Source organism: Natator depressus, chromosome 7, assembly GCF_965152275.1.
Source record: "Natator depressus isolate rNatDep1 chromosome 7, rNatDep2.hap1, whole genome shotgun sequence".
Lineage (NCBI taxonomy): Eukaryota > Metazoa > Chordata > Testudines > Cheloniidae > Natator > Natator depressus.
Window position 1 is genome coordinate 74,940,001 of NC_134240.1, and position 21,871 is coordinate 74,961,871.

The 21,871-nt window shown below is 37.1% G+C and overlaps 1 protein-coding gene across 2 annotated transcripts in view; it reads left to right on the top strand.

The window, feature by feature from the left end:
- Positions 1 to 21,871, top strand: part of BICC1 (BicC family RNA binding protein 1) — a 220,589-nt gene that overhangs the window by 192,977 nt on the left and 5,741 nt on the right. For both annotated transcript variants that reach the window (XM_074958792.1, XM_074958793.1), the window contains 11 exons: positions 1,373 to 1,559; positions 3,308 to 3,466; positions 3,858 to 4,054; positions 4,322 to 4,463; positions 6,269 to 6,425; positions 9,751 to 9,916; positions 12,121 to 12,160; positions 12,797 to 12,951; positions 15,847 to 16,003; positions 19,749 to 19,909; positions 20,825 to 20,924. In XM_074958792.1, the coding sequence (XP_074814893.1) occupies positions 1,373 to 1,559; positions 3,308 to 3,466; positions 3,858 to 4,054; positions 4,322 to 4,463; positions 6,269 to 6,425; positions 9,751 to 9,916; positions 12,121 to 12,160; positions 12,797 to 12,951; positions 15,847 to 16,003; positions 19,749 to 19,909; positions 20,825 to 20,924 (1,621 nt within the window). The remainder of the gene's footprint in view (positions 1 to 1,372; positions 1,560 to 3,307; positions 3,467 to 3,857; positions 4,055 to 4,321; positions 4,464 to 6,268; positions 6,426 to 9,750; positions 9,917 to 12,120; positions 12,161 to 12,796; positions 12,952 to 15,846; positions 16,004 to 19,748; positions 19,910 to 20,824; positions 20,925 to 21,871) is intronic.

Here is a 21,871-nt window from a genome sequence, read left to right on the forward strand (position 1 = left end):
GTTGAGTGTTCCATACTATACTAGCTCTGTTCTACAGCAGGTTTTTTTTGTATTAAATATTTGACAAAATTTGGATCATCTGATTTGTGAGCTGTAGCTCACGAAAGCTTATGCTCAAATAAATTTGTTCGTCCCTAAAGTGCCACAAGTACTCCTTTTTCTTTTTGATTTGTCTAAGTGACTGATCCTGCAAACCCTTCATAGAAGATAACGGAAGTAGTCACAACTAAAATTGCTCTTGAGTTGGTTTACAGGATTAAATCTTAAGTCAAACAACTCCCTGTTATTTTTAACAATCTCTAGGCCTATTCTGATTGGCAAAAGAGAAGTCTTAGTTCATATCATTTTTTACAGCGTGTAATGGTTGAATTAAGGACACCTGTCCTTTTAAACTGAGGACACCTGTCCTTAAACCTACCCAGTTCATCACTTTCAGATCCTTGTCCAATCAATCCATTATGTATAAATGCTTGAAAACAAACTGTAAAATGTCAGGTGAATGTTCCATTGTATCAGCAGCTTTCATTCTAAATGTAGGAACATTTCAAGTCAATAAAAGGGAATAATCATTTTCATTTCGTACTCCTAGGCTCCTATATTGACTTCAATAGATAGCATTTAGTGCAAATAGAAGAGAGACATGTTTTTTGTTTATTGCATGAAGCATGTTTCTTGTAAATGTAATGGGAAGCAAACATGAGACTCCTATATCTAACAACCATCTCTCTTGGCTACCCTCTATAGAGCTTGGACGCTTACAGTAGCTGTTAGAAAGAGCCATTCCATCATCCTAGTCAGGCCATAATTATCCTTCCTAACTTTATTAGCTTCATTTAATTAAAAAAATGAACAATATTCCTGAGAGAGACTGTTTTCACTTTTAAAGATGAACAAAAACATTAAGAAAAATGTTCTAACCTTGCCACAAACTGCTGAATGCCTGAAAAAGCACTAATGGATATTGTGTTTCTGCTATTTTAAGTTGTGTTATGACTTTATTGGGGGGGGGTGTCTACACTGTTTGTAGATTATACTGGCATAATTGTTCTGGCATAGCCCCATAGTGTAGAAGCAGCCAGCACTGACAGAGAAGGGGTTTATCTATCGGTGTAGGAACAGCCACCTCCCCAAACAAAGTTAGCTATGTCGACAGAAGCCCTCTTCCATTGACATACCGGCACCTACACTGGGGGTTATGTCAGCAAAGCTACGTCGGGTCACTGTTGTGGCTTTTCATATCTCTGACCAGCATAGATCTGCTGACATAACTTTTCAGAGTAGACCAAGCCTGTGGCTCTGAAGCATTATTGTAAGATTGTGTTTTCTTGAAATTATATTACACCTTCATATCAGTTTCATTTCTTTTTTGCAGTCTGTGATTGTAAAAAGTGTCGAACGAAATGCCTTAAATATGTATGAGGCAAGGAAACGTCTCCTGGGACTTGAAAGTAATGGAGTCACTATAGCAACAAATCCATCTACAATCTCATGCCCTGTTGGCCTCTCGTGTCCTGGTTTGGACATCTTGCCCTCAGCAGGGTTAGGACTCACTGGACTTGGTATATACTTTACTCTTGCTTTATAATGTTTGAAACACAGTTCACACATATTGGGAAGTACAGGACCAGCTATACTTTTGAATTATGAGTAGCATTAGATGTTGGGAAATTCAAGGCACACCCCTGACATTTCAGAAGTATTTGTCATTACAAACAACCTCCAATATTTTAGTAATGGATAGAGGGAATAATTTCAGTGTATCCTCTGAAAGATGGAGAAGTTTAGACATTTGAAAACTAAACTCTTTATACTTTAAGTTGAATGGGTAAAGGGAGGTACTCCTTTTCAGGTAGGGTAATACCTGAGAGAGATTATAAGTCAAGTGTGGCACCCCATTTATGGCTTTCAGAGAAACCCTTATCCAAATGAACCCCCTTATTCCTGGAGGTATTATGACTTGTCAAATAGAAACTTAAGCGGTGAACAGGGAAAAGACTCCTTGACTACATGTAGGTAGTCTGCCATTTAACATTACTTAAAGATTAGCCTTAGGTAGCAGTAATATTTGTTTCTGACTGTAGTAACTAAATATTGAATGACACTGTTTCTTCAGAGATAAGGTGGATGAGGTAATATCTTTTATGTTACCAACTTCACTTGGTCCAATACAAGATATTACCTCACCCACCGTATGTCTCTAATATGCTGGGACTGACACGGCTACAACAACACTGCAAACAACTATTTCTTCACTCGTATGTTGTTGGCACTTGTCTGTCAGTATAAAACCTAAGCCAGGAGTGTTTATATTTTCCATCTCTTTCTAGAAGAGAATTATTGTGCCATAAATAATCCAGGAAAATTAGCTTTTTGTGTTTAAAAGCTATAACTGCTTGATCTCTTTGTTCACCAAAAATATGTATAAGCTTATGTATTATGTTTTTTTTCCACCATACTTGGGTTCTCAAACCTTCTCCATGCATGACCATCACTGACAGGAAAGGGGTCAAACAAGTCTTATTTTCTTTTGACTCACAATCCAGCAATCCTTTATGGTTGCATCCTAGAATCCATGCTTGTGTCTTGGAGTCTTGGCTTGTGCCATCTGTTTACATTTTGATACCATGCTCCTCATTCATGATACCAGCCTTTTACAAATTTACAAAATGTGGGGACTTTTGTGGATAAATTGTGGATGTTGGATGGGGTTATGTTTTTTTAGGGGTGATGAGGTTTGCTGATGGAGGGAGGCAGCATGGATATGCCCCTTCCTCTCTCCTTCCTCCTCCACGTTTGCACCACCCTGTGTTCCAAGGAAGGCACAGCTTAAAGAAAGTGAAGAGCTGGCTGTGAGGAGGGCTGTAAAGTAGCTGTTACCTCCTCATCACCCTTACCTCCTCATCACCCTTAAGCAATGCTTCCCAGAAACAGTGGAGAGACATGAAAGGAAAGAGTGAGAAGCTGCTTTTGGTGGCTGTATGAGCAGCAGCAGCAGGCAGAGGCACTTAAGTACTGTAGTGGTGGGAGCCAAATTGATAGAAGGAGCAGACATTTGCCTTCCTTTTGTTTAGATTACTCCTGCAGGTCCTAGCAGCCACTGGATTTTGGTGATTCCCCTTGCCCTATTTGCATGTGCGCACTTCAAAAATCCCTGTCCTAATTGGTGTGATGCTCTCTCAGCAGAAATAGCACTGTAATCTTTTTAAGTATTTTAAAAATCAACACCAACACTTAATATAACCTTTAAAAAATGTTCTTTACAATTCCTATATAAACAAATGCATAATGGATATAATTGTTTTGACAGGTCTTTTAGGTCCTACTGCCTTATCTGTCAACACCTCTACTGCTCCAAACTCTCTCTTGAATGCCCTTAATAGTTCTGTTAGTCCTCTACAGAGCCCAAGTTCGGGCACACCCAGCCCTACGTTATGGGCAACATCTCTTGCCAACACAAGTGCCACAGGTCAGTAGAAGTTAAATAGAAATGAAATTAGTTCTTAGTCACTAGAAAGAAAACCGAAAAAGACACACCCATTCATTCTTTAAAGTCTCTTACACTGAATAATTCTTGTCTTCTATTTTCTTATAAATGCATGAATATCCAAATACTATGAAGATTTTTAAACTAACATAATTGTGTTTTTATAATGTCACATGCAACTTTGTAGGTTTTTAAAAAAAAAATGGGGAAAACGTCTTATCCAAAGTGTTGGATCATGCATTACGTAATTGGGTTTGGTTGGTCATTTTCAACATAATTGTAATTCAAAGGTTTTATATAAAATTCAGCTTTTATTCAGCCTGATGTACTCAATTTGTCAGTGAACCAGAATATGGCTTCATTTTTGTTACAGGTTTTTCTGCTATACCACATCTGATGATACCATCTACTGCCCAAGCCGCTTTAACTAGTATTCTACTATCTGGAGTGCCTAATTATAGTCAGAACACTCCATCTCCCCCCCCTGGCTTGACTCCCGTTGACATTCATGTCAATGGCATGCAATCTGAGAACAAAAAGGGTTCAACTTCTTTAAACGGTCATGTAAAGGTAAGTGGCGTGATGTTCGGTCTGGACAAGATGATCTCAGTTTGCAATGAGCTTCCTCTGAAAAAACTCTAGGAAAAAAACTTTGCTTTCAGCCATTGTGACTCTTTAAGATCATTTATTTCAAATTGTAATTAAAATGCTCATAAAATGTAACTTGAAAAACATTAAGCCAAATTATCCCACCTAGATCCAAATAAGAATCTTCCGCCTGCCTTAAATAAATCAGAAACCAAGATTTATTTAAACGTGTTCTTCTCATAATTTCAGACATCAAATATCAAGTATGCTGCACTATCTGCCTCAACACTAGGAGAAAATGTGTTGAGCACAAACCACAGTGATTCATCAAGGCAGACAAATAGTCATAGCACCTCAGAACAAGTGACCACCAAGTCAAATACAGCGGAAGGTAAGTTTTGGCATTTGACCTGTGTTCTTCTGGCTGGTAATGGTATTAGTTTGACAGTGTTTGTGCATTTTACAGACAAATTGTGAAAGGTAAGATTAATTTTTGAGCCAGCATTTTATTCTCAGCGACATTGGAGGAAAGCATGCCCCCTCCCCAAATACATGTTGTCCAATGGATTACGTATTGTCTGCACATAATAGTTGCACAACTTTAACTATACTGGTAGTTAAAGCTAGTGTGGATGCAGCTAGACTGGTATAAATTGGCTTACACCATATATAGTTTATTCCCATGTGGGAAGGGGAGTAAGCTCTGTCAGTGTAAGCACATTTGTAGTAGTATAAGTGCATCCATGCACAGATATAACCATAGCAGTTAAAAACTCACCCCCTTAACCTACATAGTTCTACCGTTACTAAAACTGTTCTGTAGATTAGGCCTAACAGTCATTGAATCATGGAACTTTTTGTGTGTGAGGGTCTGGTGAAACCTCATTTGAAATGCTGCATACAATTCCAGTCAAGCCTGTTCAAGAAGGATAAGTTCAGACTGGAACACGTGCAGGGCTACTGGGATGATCGGGGAGTGGAGAGCCTACCTTAAGAGAGGAGAGTAAAAGAGCTTGTCTTGTTTAGCCTAGCAAAACAAAGGCTGGCAGGGGATATGACTTCCCTTTCAAATACTTCAAGAGGGCAACATTAGGAAGGGAGAATAACTATTTCAGCTAATGGAAAATATTGGCACAAGAATAAATATGTATAAACTGGCCATAAATAAATTTAGGCTAGAAATTAAGAAGTTTCTAACCATCAGTGGAGTGAGGTTCTGGAACAGAATTCCAATAGTAGTAGGGGGGTGAACAACCTAATTAGTGTTAAGGTGGAGTTTGATAAATTCATGACAAGGATTATAGGGCAGGGTTACTTGTGATAGTGGTGGGGGACTGAGACTGGACTTGATGACCCAAGAGATCCTGGCCAGTTGGCTGTTTCTGTTTCAATGATTTAATTGATTAATTTAGTTGTTTAGTTCTTACTAAATTAATTTAGTAACTTTCCATTTTTTAAAAAAAATCCGCTCTTTAAAAAAAAGCTATTAAACAATATTGTGGCGACAGGCTACATTTCTCTCCAGTGAATACTGAGGTCACTCAAAGCTAGTCTGTTCTCTTTTGTTAGGTTCATGGTCATCCTAATGACTTGACTTAAAATGTATATACACCAGTAAAAAAGAAAAATATTTGAGTAGTGAGAATTTAAACCCAAGATATTTGTGTGTTGTTCATTGCAAAAGCAGTACTAGTTTCCAGTGGAGAAATTTTCAACTTGACATTTGGGCTAAGATTTTAAATAGTAACTGGTGATTTTTGGGTGCCTCAGTTTTTGATTGCCCAGCTCAAAATACCTTAAAAGCTTCTGGATTTTTAGAAAGTGGTGAGTATCCAGCTTCTGAAAATCATTCCCCTTAAGGTGTTTCAGACTGGTCCCAGAAACTGAAGTCATCCAAAACCACTAGTGACTTGCAACCTTAGGTAACTTGAAAAGATATCCCTTAGTTTTATAGTACACATACTATGTGAATGTATGCTCCTAATTCTTTATGCATATATGAAGTATAGTTGTGTGCTTTCTAACTTTGAGAACATTAGTACATCTTTAAATGCTAACCCTTTATATGCCTTTACATGTGAAATAGTTTTAGTTCTATGCAAATTATTGCTACTGATTTTCTAAATATACTGTACAGCAATGATATTGGTATATGAAAGGGTTTTATTTTACAGCTCTTTTTTCTTGGTCTTGTAGGCTGCAATGATGCTTTTGTAGAAGTGGGCATGCCAAGAAGTCCATCACATTCAGCAAATGCCAGTGATCTGAAGCAAATGATGAGTTCTTCCAAACAGTCCTGTACTAAGAGGCAAACAGTAGAATTACTGCAAGGAACCAAAAACTCTCACTTACAGTATGTTACATTCACGAGTATAGAATCATAGAATTTAGAGATGGACTATAATATTTAGCATGTTCTTTGGGGTGAGATGGGTGGTTCCTTCATTGATGAATATTGGAGAATAATTTTTTAACCATATTTAATTTAATAAACTATTTGTTTTATAACAGTCCCTTTAAGTTGTTAATATTGTAAACATTTTTGACATCTAAGAATTCCTCCCTCTCCATCTGCCTACCAGAAGTCCTTGCTTTCTCCAAGGCTGGCTTCTCTGAGGAGCTTTTTGTACATTTAGTTCTGTAATATTTTGTGTGTGTTTTGTAATACCAATAGATTTTCATAGCTGACTTTAATTTGCTGTGACAAATACAGTGCTTGAGATTTGTTTTCTTAGTGAAAAATAATCCTCTGGAAATACTTACATTTTCAAAGCTTGAATAAAGACAAAGTTTAAAAACAGAAAATTAGCAATGGAAAAAGCCTTTTGAATAATTTTTCCAATGCAGGAATATTCCTTAGTACCCATATATTGTTTAGTGTTTTCTCCAATGTATTTTTAAATTACTTAAATGGGTTTTCAACCACTTCTCTTTAGAATCTAGTCATAATAGACTTCACTGTTAGGAAATAATTAGGGCTGCCGATTAATCGCAGTTAACTCACGCGATTGACTCAAAAAAATTAATCGCGATTAATCGCACTGTTAAACAATAGAATACCAATAGAAATTTATTAAATATTTTTGGATGTTTTTCTGCTTTTCAAATTATATTGATTTCAATTACAACACAGAACAGAAAGTATACAGTGCTCATTTTGTATTATTTTTATTACAAATATTTGCACTGTAAAAATGATAAACAAAAGAAACAGTATTTTTCAATTCACCTCATATAAGTACTGTTGTGCAATCTCTTTATCGTGAAAGTGCAACTTACAAATGTAGGTGGGTATTTTTTTTGTTACATCACTGCGCTCAAAAACAAAGCAATGTAAAACTTTTTTGCAGTGCTACTCAAAGTGGTGGTCCGCGGACTGGTGCCAGTCCGCGAGCCATCGGCTGCCGGTCTGCCCGCCCATTGGGGAAAAAAAATTGCTGGTCCCCCACATCAGATAGCTTGAGAAGCACTGCTTTAGAGCCTACAAGTCCACTCAGTCCTACTTCTTTTTCAACCACTCAGAAAGAGAAACAAGTTTGTTTAAATTTATGGGAGATAATGCTGCCCACTTCTTAATTACAATGTCACCTGAAAGTGAGAACAATGTCACCTGAAAGTGTTCACATGGACATGTTGTAGCTGGCATTGCAAGATGTTTACATGTCCAATGCATTAAAGATTTTTTGCCTCTTCATGCTTCAGCCATTGTTCCAGAGGACATGCTTCCATTCTGATGACGCTCGTTAAAAAAATAATGCATTAATAAAATTTGTGACTGAACTCCTCAGGGGAGAATTGTAAGTCTCCTGCTGTGTTTTACATGCATTCTGCCATATATTTCCTGTTATAACAGTCTCGGATGATGACCCAGCACATGTTGTTCATTTTAAGAACACTTTCACTGTAAATTTGACAAAATGCAAAAAAGATATCAATGTGAAATTTCTAAAGATAGCTAGAGCACTCAACCCAAGATTTAAGAATCTGAAGTGCTTTTCAAAATCTGAGATGGGTGAGGTGTGGAGCATGCTTTCAGAAGTCTTAAAAGAGCAACACTCTGGTGCGGAAACTACAAAACCCAAACCACCGAAAAAGAAAAGCAACCTTCTGCTGGTGGCATCTGATTCAGATGATGAAAATGAACATGCGTCAGTCCACACTGCTTTGGATCGTTATCGAGCAGAACCTGTCATCAGCATGGACGCATGTCTTCTGGAATGGTGGTTGAAGCATCAAGGGATATATGAATCTTTAGCACATCTGGCATGTAAATATCTTGCGATACCGGCTACAACAGTGCCATGCAAGTGCCCTTTCTCCCTTTTAGGTGACATTGTAAACAAGAAGCGGGCAGCATTATCTCCTGCTAATTGTAACCAAAGTTGTTAGTTTGTGAGATTGGCTGAGCAAGAAGTAGGACTGATTGGACTTGTATGCTCTAAAGTTTTACATTGTTTTATTTTTTTAATGCAGGGTTTTTTGTACATAATTCTACATTTGTAAGTTCAACTTTCATGATAGAGATTGCACTACAGTACTTGTATAAGGTGAATTGAAAAATACTATTTTGTTTTTTACAGTGCAAATATTGTAATAAAAATAAATATGAAGTGAGCACCGTACACTTTGTATTCTGTATTGTAATTGAAATCAATATATTTTGACAATGTAGAAAACATCCAAAAATATTTAAGTAAATGATATCTATTATTGTTTAACAGTGCGATTCACTGCGATAAATTTTTTAAATCACTTGACAGCCCTCGAAATAACTCCCTCATTCAGCCTAAATTTTAATTTTCTCAGCTTATTTATTTTGATTTATAATGATAGTTGCCTCCACCCAGTAGTCTCAGTATATATATCTCATTCTAGTTACACAGCTTTGGAACTTCCTGGACAATTCCTGCTGATCAAATTCAAGTATCTAGACTTACTAATTTTAAATATAAATGTTTGTTTGTTTTAGTATTCAGAATCCAGGCAGTCTATCTGGGGTACTTTTCTTACTAGGCATTCTTTAGAAATCTAAAGTACAATTGCTTTTCTGTTCCTCAAAGTAAGCGGAAGACTATAGCTGCAGTTTGTAGAGAAAAGTTGATAATACCAGATGCTTTTGTAAGTAAGTGGGACTGAAGTTATAAAGAGGTGGTTTTCCCTTGCCTTGCTTCCGATCACAATTCACTTTATTGACCATAAGCTACAAGGCGTTTCGGTTTTCTAGGGAGAAGGGGGAACTTGGAGCATTTTCGAAGGCTTCACTTGAAACTCTCTCTTTTTGGCAATTCAGGGAATTTCAAGTTTAATTTTGATTCTACTGAGGGTAAACTAGATCAACAAAAATATCTGAATTGGAGAAAAAATGGAATCTGCTGGGGAAACTATTAATGAAATCCCAGAAAAACATGTAGCCATGGAAAATAAAGAAGTGAGCATGAAGACACACAATCTTTAGTTAACACAGCAACACGTGTGTCTGAAAAGAACAGTTGATGCCTTAGAAAATGTTTCTTAAAAATGTAATGTTTGTGTACTGGTTTTTCTTCAGATTTACTATCAACTTTCTGGCGAGAGTAGTTCATTTATTCATTGCACTGAATGCTCATTGTTTAAAACAAAGAGTAGTGATTGAAACCATTACAGATAATTCTGAGGAACAACTGCCTTTACTTTTCCAGCACCACAGAGAGATTGCTTTCTGATTCTGAGCTGAGTGCTTCTGAAAGTCCCGTTGCTGATAAAAAGGCTCCTGGTAGTGAACGAGCAGCGGAGAGGGCAGCAGCTGCCCAACAGAATTCTGAAAGAGTGCGCCTTGTTCCACAGTCGTCATATGTAAATATGCAGGTACCTATTGATACACCCAAATCTAGTGCATTGTTACCATTGATAAATGTCCAATGTAATGAAGTGACTGGCTTGGCTGGCTACATGACTTTGTCAATGTTTGGATTGTAGACAAAAGCATTGAACAGTGTTACCCCCTTCAATTTCCTCCCACAGCATGGTGCATTTTCAAACTGATAATGTAAAGCATAAATATGAGCTTACATCTAATGTTAGATAAAGACAAATTAAACTGTATCTAGGAATATGAGAAGATGCAGAAGTTGAAGTTATCTTTCTTCTCTCCAACCCTTCTCTCAGTTCTTTTAGGCTGAATCCAGTTACCAGTTCATTATAAGAGGCATTGCCTGCTAATAGCAAAAAACCATATGTGTATAAAATGTTCTTTAAACTTTCTTCGTGGAGGTTTCTAGGCTTTTTTGGCTGTGTGTGGATTTTAGATATTTTGTGACATGATTTGATGGAGAGAATTATTCAGCCTTCTCAAGTAGGCAATCAAATACATTTGTGACTTTTATAGAACTTTCCTATCTAATTGGATTTATCCAATCACATTCTTGTATATGCACTCCAAAGGAAGTATTAGAGAGCAACAAAACCTGCTATTCAAACACAAAAATCTCCTGAATATTCTTCTCAAAATTCTGATGAAAGAAAAGAATAAATGTAATACAAATATAAGCAGGGAATAAACTTAATTTCATAGAAATGTAGGTCTGGAAGAGACATGAAGAGGAGGTCATCTAGTACATATCCCTGGCTGAGTAAGAATTAAGTATATGTAGACCATCTCTACAGATGTTTGTCTAACCTGTTCTTTAAAACGTCCAGTTACAGGGATTGTACAACCTCACAAGATAATCTGTTCCAATAATTAACTATCTTGACAGTTAGAAAGATTTTCCTAATATCTAAGCTAAATCTCTCATGTTCGCTGTATGTGTGTGGACACACACGTAAAAATGTTATGGCTTTGAGAAGAGACATGTTGTTCATAGAAATGCTACTTGAGACTTTTCATAAGACATGTCAACATGCATTTGTTTCTTTATGTCTGTTAGTGAAGTCCTGCCTCTGGCTTTTGTCTACACAGGGTCATTGTACGTGTGTTTTGTCTACACAGGGTCACCAGCAGAGCTATATTGGTATAATTATACTGTTATAGTTATGCTCGTGTAACTCCCTGTGTGGACACCCTTATTCCAGAATAAGAGTGCCTTTTTCCAGTTTAGTTTATTTCACTTTGAAAGTGGTATAAGGCAAAATGGAAAAAAGCTCTCTTATACCAGAATAATTGTGTCCGCACAGGGGTTATACTGGCATAAAGTTAGCAGTATCGTCATACCAGTATAGTTCTTCTGGTAAATTTCTCTCTATAGATGAGCCCTTTACATAGGCCTCTGTGGCAAATAGATAGTCAATCACTGGTTGAGATTCAAAGCGTTCACCTTTACCATGACCAAAGTTCTAGTCTTCCAAGGGGAAAAAATATCTTTGGATCATTCCAAAGCCCTGCACAACATCAGATATCCCTTTACTAATCAGACTCTGCAAAATAATGCCTTTTGTAATGCATATTTGTGTGAACAGATTTACTGCTCTGTAATGGAAAGAACAAATGTAATTTACTAAAGAATTAGCATCCAAAAATTAGAAACATTTTTATTCCTCTCATTATAATGAGCAGTATAATGACATGTTTTCCTGTACTACATCAAGATATTTATCTGAATAAGGGAATTTAAAATGAAGATGGAAAAGAATCTAATCTGCAAAAGGTATAGTCCAGAGAACTTTGTGCAGAAAATTACTACTTAGTGTACTTGTTTAATTATTGTTTTCCTATTATAATTCTGACTTGTTTCCTCTAGAGTTTTAAACACTTCATCAACAGACAATTCAAAAAAAAGATCTCAAGTAATGCCTTGTAAAAACACTACCTATGCAGACTTCACATACTGCTACAACTCACATGAAAGTGGGAGAGAATAATTTACAGTACTAATTAGCTAGTTTTGAATGAATGTTTTATGTATGTCAGGCTTTCATTGGACTACTGTTACATTGTTGTGCGGTGCTTAACGTTCTTCCTAGATGAATTCATGGACCGTGATCAGAATCTTTGTTTTTAGAAAGAGCTGTGCACAGGAATGACATTTACTTAGAGCAGCAATTAAGACATTTTGTGTCTGTTTAATTTTTAGGCATTTGACTATGAACAGAAGAAGCTATTAGCAACCAAAGGTATGCGAAGAAACGGTGACTTCTAACATGCATCTATTTGTCAGTACACTGGTCAAATGATTTTTCTAAGGTTCAGTTTTGCAGTTTTTATATGTTTTTAGCTACAATGAAAAGTTCATAAGTACAATGAACTCAGTGTATTTCTGTCAAATGTATTTTGTGGATATTTTGATACTAGTTTATAGACTATTATTAGTACAAATTCAGAAGTTATATGGTAGTTACATTATTAGAGTATATAGACTGCTAGTAACACTATAGATCTGAAACCTTCTGGTATTTGTAAGAACTTTGGGGATAAATTAGTATCAGACTAATTTTAACAAGCACATTGCAACTCATTTGGAAAATGGTTGCTTTTTTCTTTAAACATCATGGACCTGATTCTCTTCACTTCCTTCCGCACAGTGTTTACTACTCTCTAGCTTCAATAGACTTACTGCTGTCTTACAGTGGTTTAAGAAAGGGTGGGAATCAGGCCCCACTGGGGATCTGAGATGCTGAGAATGTACTGTTCTGTGGGCTAATGTGATCCATTTGTGTCCAGAATGTCAGTATTTGGCCTGAAAGATGCATTTATCTGTCAATGCACTGAGCTTAATGCTTATAAATGTCTTTTTCTTTGTATTTTTTAAGCTATGTTAAAGAAGCCTGTTGTAACAGAAGTGAGAACTCCAACAAATACATGGAGTGGCCTAGGATTCTCCAAATCTATGCCTGCAGAAACAATCAAGGAACTAAGAAGAGCTAATCATGTATCATACAAGCCGTCTATGACCACTACGTATGAAGTATGTAAAATTACAGAACATTTTAAATGTTTTCAGTAAATTGCATAGGCATTTCTTAAACTTCAATGTTTATATGGTTGTAAAAGGCAATCTTGTAAATAAGATTCTTAACAGCATTAGTGCTTGAAGATACTGCATAATCTCTTCCAGCAAAAAGCTCCTTGTATCTGGGAATAATGGGAATAGAATAGAATAATGGGAATTCCATTGTTAATCTTCAGTTTTTAAAAAATCTGTTCCCAACAATTGCTCTTGTGGAACAAATTAAGAACAACACAGGAGTGGGATGATTTGGTTCAATGCATCAGTAAAGGGAAGCAGTATCTTACACCACTCATTGAAATCTAGCCTAGTTGGTTGCTATGTTTCATGAGGAAAAAAACAAAACATTCCTTTAGTATGAAAGTAAACTGTAATATAGCTTGCTGCGGATCAGTAGAGTGACGTTTGTGAGTACAGGGGTACGTTTGTGAGTACAAACTTCCTTTGTCCCTGGGAGTTGCTGCACTGGGATTCACTCCTGTGCAAGGAGAGTGGCACCTCATCCCTTAGGGACTCTGCTGGGAAAGAGCAGCTGTAAACTTCACAGAGGGCTTACTAGAAGGCCTAAAGTCAGAGAAGGCCCTGTCCTCTGCTTAAACTCCATTATTTGTAGTAATTCTGACATTGTTTTCCATTGCATTATGCTGGTGTAACCCTGTCCAGCCCTACCAAAGCCTACCTCTTCTTTATTTCCACCCTCATTCATGTTGTCTAAATTCTAGGTAGGTGGGCTCCTTGGGCAGGGACCTTGACTGACCTGGGAGGCACCTTCCCATACTACTTTGGGTGCAGTACACATATTAAACCACAATAAAGGTGTGGCATGGAGCTTCCCCTTTGGCATGCATAAAGTTAACATATGTCTTTCAGATATATGTGGTAGGTTTGCAGTATTGAATGTGTAAGCCAGAAACACGGAAGAAGAAAAATGTAAAGCAAAACTCAATGCCAATTTTCTGATAAAATATACTGCTAACGTTACTTCTCAGCTATCCGACTGATTTGTCTTTGTATATTTGTTAAGCTGTTTCCCATTTTCTCCAAACCATTATACGCTCACTGTTTCTACAAGTTTATTAGCAGAGACATTATTCCAGAAGAAAAAGGTTTTGGGCCTTAGTCATTTGGAGTCTGACCAGGCACAAACCACATCCTCAGCTCTTTCAACTGCTAAACTCTTATTTTTACAATGACTCCAGTTCCCATTTTGGTATGTGCTGTTATGCAAACATCTGGGGAAAATAAAAATCCTACATCTCTTGTAATATATTCCCTGCTTCCCTTTGGCAGTTTTCAAGACTTTGTTATTCATATCAGAAAGCACTACTGGTCACTTTACCCCTTACATTTTCATTCTTGATGTGGCCCAGAAGGGATATGCTGAAGAACTGCTCTTCAGTAAATAGCAATTGTCTTGATATCCAGTGCTAACGTTTGGGAAATCCATTTGCAAACTAAGCTCACTGGACACATTTGTTTCTCCCTGTGATATTTTACTTTGTGTTTTATTTCCCAGCATTGCTAGCTCACATTTTATTGTATCACAATTTGTAATCACCACCTTGGTCAGACATATTGTAGATAGTCCTTTATTTTCTTTTAAAACAGACTTGGATTCTGTCCCTTCTTTCACTCCATATTCACCACACTGTCCACCAACCTAATTTGTCCACCTGGAAAATAGTTCTTCTTTTCTTTCCAGTGATGGCAGTTATCCTCTGTCATTTTAAATGTATTAAGGAACAGCTCTATTAAACTCCTGTGATCCTTCCTGCTGTTTGTTAGAAAGGGTTGGTGAAGCTGGTGGGAATAAGCAAAATAGTGCTAGTTTGGAAGGCTTACAGGAGTGAGACTGTACAGTAGTAACTTGTCACTTGTACTCTTTGCTTTGGTCTTGTTCTCATCTACAGTTCCAATTAACTCATTCACTCATCACACTCTTTATTGTCTGAGAAGCTCTATAACAGATAAACTCAAGAGAGAAGGTTTCATCTGGAGCTTTGTGGAAATGTATCCTTTTCCCCAGTCAGGCTTCACCCCATGCATAGTCCATGTATACTCTGGCTGCTGTAAAACAAAACAAACACAAAAACGTCAACCTTTACCAGCCCTTATACCATCCAATTCCAGATACTGAAACAGGAATTAACTGCAGCATCTCAGATTCTACTGTCTGGTTAATGTTGGTTTCAGAGTAGCAGCCGTGTTAGTCTGTATCCGCAAAAAGAACAGGAGGACTTATGGCACCTTAGAGACTAACATTTATTTGAGCATAAGCTTTCGTGACCTGCAGCTCACTTCATCGGATGCAATCTCCCCACTGTATTTTCCACTGAATGCATCCGATGAAGAGAGCTGTAGCTCACGAAAGCTTATGCTCAAATAAATGTGTTAGTCTCTAAGGTGCCACAAGTCTTCCTTTTCTTTTTGTGGTTAATGTTGGTAATTTCTGACTTATTAATGTAAACAATCAAATTTAATGTATAGACTGCAATTAGTACTGAGGTAATGTGGGCTACTTGTATGTTACTTCGAGATGCTAGGTAGATAGCTGTGTGAGAGGAAGAGACCATAGAAAAATTTTTGTGACAAAAGGTTAAGAATTTAGAGCATTTTGATATGAAGCTAGTGTTTTTTAAAAAGTAACTTCTGCTTAAACTTATTACAAAAACAGCAGTTCTGTCTAAATGCATAAATTGTAATAATTAGTTGGTTCATATTTAACTGCAGGCAGCATATTTAAAATTGTTGAAAAGCTGTTGTGTTTAACTGGGCTGCTTCAGAGAAACATACTACAATTTGACAGTTAAACACTTCTGTTTCTGCAGTAATTTTCCTTGTGGTCTCTTGCAGGGTTCATCAATGTCTCTCTCACGTTCCAGCAGTCGGGAACATTTGGGAAGTGGTAGTGAATCTGATAACTGGAGAGATCGTAATGGTATCGGTCCCTCAGCTCATAGTGAATTTGTCTCGTCAATTGGCAGCCCCAAGCGGAAACAAAACAAATCAAGTAAGTAATATCTTGTCAATGCATTTCATCAGGGAATATAATCATGGGATTTGGGAGATTAAATTTTGATTTAATTCTGGGGTCCTGAATTTTTAAAACTGTTAAGTATTTACCTTAAGGAATTGAAAATACTTAATTGTGTTAAAAAAATTTTTATGTTTGAAAAAGTACAAAGTAAATAAAAATCTGTATAATACCACACAAAATGTAAAAAAAAAAAAAGGCAATTCAGATGTAAAACGTTGAAGGTAAATAATACAGTATAGCCACTTTTTTTTTAAGCGCCTTGCTATCTTCTTTTCTGTGAAAGTTTCTGTGAAAACAGAGTTTAAAAGAGCTCATCCTTGGACGCTTATGATTCTGCTGTGTTATCCAGATACTGCAAAATACTAGCTGAATCTGATGGAGGCTTCCTGACAAAAGTTATGACTTCTTCCAGCTGCCCTACTTAAAATTCATCCTTTGATGAATTTTAAGACATAATTATACTGATTTTTAAGTAGGGCCACCAATACATTTGGCAGGGCCTGGCAGGTTCCACTGGCCACCTGTTTCCTTGGATCCAGCCTGCAAATCTTAAAGATTTTTTTTAAACAGATTTTAAACCAGTTTTCTATGAAAATTGTTTTACGCCCAAAAGCAGTTTGCAACTAGTCTCAGTCTTTTATGAATAGATTGATCTTATTGTTTTTTGCCGGGAGAGAGGAAGGGGTGGAGCAAGAAAGTGAAGAATGGGAGATTTAGATTTATAATAAGTTTCATTAATGTTTCGGGGTGGGGTTGATGAGGACAGAAATATTCTGCTATTCTTTGTTTTAATTATTTTTGTATTATGGTTTTTCTTAATCCGTGCTAAAAAGCCTAAATCCCAGATACATTCAGTAAGAATTGCACGTTTTTAGAAAAAATAGTTTAACTTAAAGAAGGAAATGTTGTTGCTCTTTCCTAGCATTTTTAATCATTGACATGGTATTAACGCAGTGATGAATTACTGCATGTGGTATTTCTACGGTGAACATAATAAAAATGAGCTTAATAGCTTATCTTCAATATCAAGCTCCCATAGTGTCTTGAAGTCAGTTGTTTACACAGGGAGGTCCTAGTGTAATCAAAATTATAAAATAAATGCATTTTAATCCTTTCTTAAACTTTAATAAGACAGTAGCCTTTAAATTCTAAAAGCTGCTCAGTCCATAGAAGCAGTAGCTTCTTTCTCAGAGCCTAAAACATCTGCAAAAATGTACTTTTTTGTTTTGATTAAAAAAAATAACCTTTCTTCCCCACACTTGGCTGATAAGCCTTTTATGGTCAATATGTGACAAAAAGGGTACAATAACTGTGTGTCCTGGATTGTGCTGTTTGAGATCTACAAACTTGAAATGTAATTTTAATCCTTCACTTTTACTAATAGAATTGAAGAATTTTGACACATTGTACAAATCTTCTTCAAAAACTTGGGCCTATCCAGTAAAATTATCTAAGGTTCCAACTTTACGTTATCTACTGAACTGTTAATGTATTTTAGAAAAGAGAACAAAGAATCACTGAGCGCTAAAGTGTTCTACTTTTTATAGCCAGGTAAGTCCTCAGGAGGCAGCAGCCAGTCTAGCTGAGGGAATCATTTAATCTCGCTCTCCTCACTCTGACATCAGTCCTGGGGGCAGGGCCTGTGGCCTCCGGAGATAACAGCTCAGTGAAATTAATGGCATATAAAAATAACTATGGTAATGCAAGGGGATGTGATTGCACACTTTGCTTGTGAGCTATACTACTATGTGCTACAGTGTGCACCATGTGACTCCAGCTCCTTTGTTACAGGCAACACTGGTACTAATGGACCTTGTTTTCAATTGTTTATAACTTTGCCAAATTTAAATTGTTCAGGCTGAAATTCTGCAGGCCAGGTGTTTGCCTCAGGAGCTGTGGGAAGTGAGAGACTAAAAGAGGTAGGAGCATAGGGGATGAATAGAGGCAGGAGCCAAGTTGGTGCAGAGAAGGGGATAGAACCTGTAAGCAGAGACAGGATAGTGGGGGCCATGGACACAAGCAGTAGGTTAGGTGGAAGTAGCAATAGCTAAGGGTGTAAGAGCAGAAGAGAACCAGGAAGGTACTGCAGGGCCTGGGCAGAAGGATCTATAATTAGTAACATATTCCCTACAGAACTTACAACTGAACACAGGATTCTTGAGTCTTATCATTCCTCTGCTATCTAGCAAATAGCTGTGAAAGCCACTGGCAATGTGTCTCATTGCCCTCTAGTAGAAGGCCCACATAGAAGATAACAGCCTTCTACTGCTTCCTGTTACTCATATCAGCTCAAGTGGCAGAGGACTATGCTGTGGATCTCCCTGCTCATGACCCATATGGGGGTCAATACAGTTCCACGTGATGGAATTTTCATAACACGTTATGTTCAGAACTCAGGTCCAATCCCCTTTAGTTGCAGTTTCGAGTGCTCAGCATGTCTGCAAATCAGATCTCAGGTGTCTGAAATTGGATAGCCAGAAAATGAGAGCAACAAAGTGGCAATGTGAAAATTCTGGTTTACATGACTTGCCCAATTTTCTGCATGTGGCCATTTTGTCTTTCTCATTTTCTGGGTATCCAGTTTGAGACACCTGAGGCTCTGATTTGCAGAAGTGCTGAGCACTCACAGGAGCAGCTAAAGTTGAGAAGAGCTGTGTTTTGAACATTTAAAGTACTAAAAATTGTGCTGAAAAAGCAGGAATTAGGCTTCTCAAATTGGGCACGCAAAATTAGTTCACACTTCGGGTCTTCATCGCCTGTTTCTTGTGCGTAAAATGAGGATAATATAACCACTTCATCTCATGGGGTAATGTCTGTAAAGCACTAAGATGGTACAATGAAACCATCATAGAAAAGCCCAGGTAGAAATTAATAATTCCGCATTCAATGTAGGATTTGGATGGGACACCATGGACCGCATGCTGAATAATGAGAGCAAAAAGAAATATTAAAAAGCTGACCAGTCTGTGCACTGAATGAGGCAGGAGTAGAAAAAATGGCATGTTAGCATGTAAAGACTGTATCATAATTCATGTACACAAAGGGAACCACATTAAGTTTGTACAACTGTAATTGTGGTATTTACTAAGTTTTGAGTGCTTGACTTAGCAACCTTCATGGATTTTTAATGTAGTTTTGAGGGATGTGATATTTATTCAGGTAGTCCAAATATTCCCAAAACTACTATTTTAACAAACAAACAAACAAACAAAAGTGGAGTAGTTGCTCAATCACATGGCTCTCTTTAGCAGAAGAAGCCACAGGATTCCATCCCCAGTCAAACCTAAAGGAGCTGCCTGCATTTGTATAGGGGGCCGTGGAGGCAGGGAGGAGGCGCGTGTGCAGTTGCCTTCTCCAGCATTTGATAGACTGGGGGGGAAATAGAGACCTGATTCTCCCTCCGTCTTTATGTATATTAAGCTCTGAGCCCCATCCCCATTAAAGTTAATTACAGTGAAGCCTGTGTCCTTTTTCATTCTCCTACATGCCCTAATCAATAATAATAAGGTATATTCTGAAAACAGCCACTAGAGTTTCATTAACAAAAAGTTCATTTGAAATTCAACTGGTTTCTACAGATTGCTGTTCTATTCAACAACTGAATGGAATATTCCACTAAACAATAGAATTTGAGGTAATTTGGCGGTTAAAACATTTAACTAAAACATGCTGTTTCAAGTGATTGAAACGTCAAGTGTACATCCTTTTTGCCTTTCAGCTGAACATTATCTCAGCAGCAGTAATTACATGGATTGCATTTCCTCGCTGACCGGAAGCAATGGCTGTAACCTGAACAGTTTGTTTAAGGGGTCTGATCTGCCTGAGCTGTTCAGTAAACTCGGTTTGGGCAAATACACTGATGTATTCCAACAACAAGAGGTCAGTCTTTTAAAGAGGCATCTTAGTTTTTGCTGTATATTTCACAACCCTTTGTGTATCTCCTGAGTGAAATCGCTGTCTCTCCTAGCTGCAGTATTTTCACTGACAATTCTATCAAAGCTGTTCAGTCCTTGAATTTAGAAATGACCATTCTCAGTCCTTCGTAACTAAGTAACCATAACTCAGTCCTAACTAAACAGGTTTCCACTGAATTATCTTGACATATTAATAACATATTAAGCATGGTGTTTGTTAATAAGGATATTTGTGCACACACCAGGTGTGTTGTGAAAGGCCATGTCCTTGAATTCACTTAAAGGGGGCACTCACCAACGGTCTGCTAGCACACATTCTGTTTTGGTTACTGCTGTTAATATTAATAATTATGTTTGAAATAAACTTTCCTTCCATAGAGATCGATGATTAGATCTAAGATTGCCATTTACATTTACAGTAATTTGGGAAAATAGACTCTTAATGTGCAATTAAGTATCATTAACCAACATAATCTTACATGTTTCTGTAAAAATGATACCTTTACTTTTTAGTCTCTTTATTTGTCTTAAATAAAAGTACTAAAACAAGAAGGTATCTGTGTAGTCAAGGGTTGCTATATATATGACGCTTCTGATGCCTATTTTCCTCATTTTTCTGCCATTTTAATTTTAACTAACTGTCATTGATTGGAATTTGGTAATTGTTGGTGTTATAGGCATAATAAAATGAGTTTGTAGAATAAATGTAAAAAAAAAAAGTTAAAGGAAACGTTGTTTTTAGAGGCTACTGGCACCACACTTATGGCTAATATTTTGTGGGGAGTAATTCTCAATACAGGAAAAAAATGGTTGCCTATAGATTGTGGGTTTGTGTGTTGTGTGAATTACCCATTTTAATTTTCTTTGTTTTTGTTCATAGATTGATCTTCAGACCTTCCTTACCCTCACAGATCAAGATTTGAAAGAGCTAGGAATTACTACTTTTGGTGCCAGACGGAAAATGCTGCTTGCAATCTCAGGTGAATAAAAAGCATTTAACATATACATGATGATAAATGTCATGATTTAAATACTGTACTAAAAATATACTGTACTTTTTCCCTTTGGTCAGTTGAATTGTTTTGGTTTGAATAGTCATTAGAGCAGCTCAAAGGAACTGTATCAGACAGAGAATCTGACCCACAGAAAGCACATCTTACCAGCCACTCCTCGTAATAAAAAGGCAGTTTTTAAATTTTGAGAGACTGTAAGGACTGTATAACTTCCACACATCAAATGGGATTCCAGCTGCATAGTGTTGTATTGTTCTATTTAATACTATTTTACTATTTAAATACTATTACTATTGTACTATTAAACTTAGAGCTGGGCAGACAAAGGCAATTCCATTTTGCAAAGGAGTTCAAAGAAAATTTTCAAAATTCCCTGCAAAAGGGAATAGAGCTTGGGGACACTGACTCCAAGACAGTCCATCTGGCACACTGTCCTGAACCTGGGGATCCTGGGAACTCTGCCTACCAAGCAACAGTAAGATTGAGAGCCAAGACTTCCACGCTCTCATTCCCTATCAGCTCACCAGGCTGGCTGCTGAGGAGCCAGGAAAGTGAGCTGGTAGGTAAACAGGCAGGTATGCGATGGAAACCTGCCTGACAGGCCTGTCCTAATGTCTGTTGGAACTTCAGCTGAGTTGAACAATCTGTGCGACACATTTCCATTTCAACAAATGGACAAATTCTGGTGGAAAAAATGGTTTGCTGGATTTTTTTCCAGCCAGCTGTAATTCAAATTTCTTTTATATCTTACTACAATAAAGGAAAATCAAAGTACCACTTTTGAAGATACACAATAGGATAGCAATGACAAACTTGAACTTGTTCAAGGAACTGGAATGGCATAAAATTTCATTTCATATATTGCATAGAATTATGTTTGAGATTCCTGTTTTCCCTTACAGTGAATCTTTTTA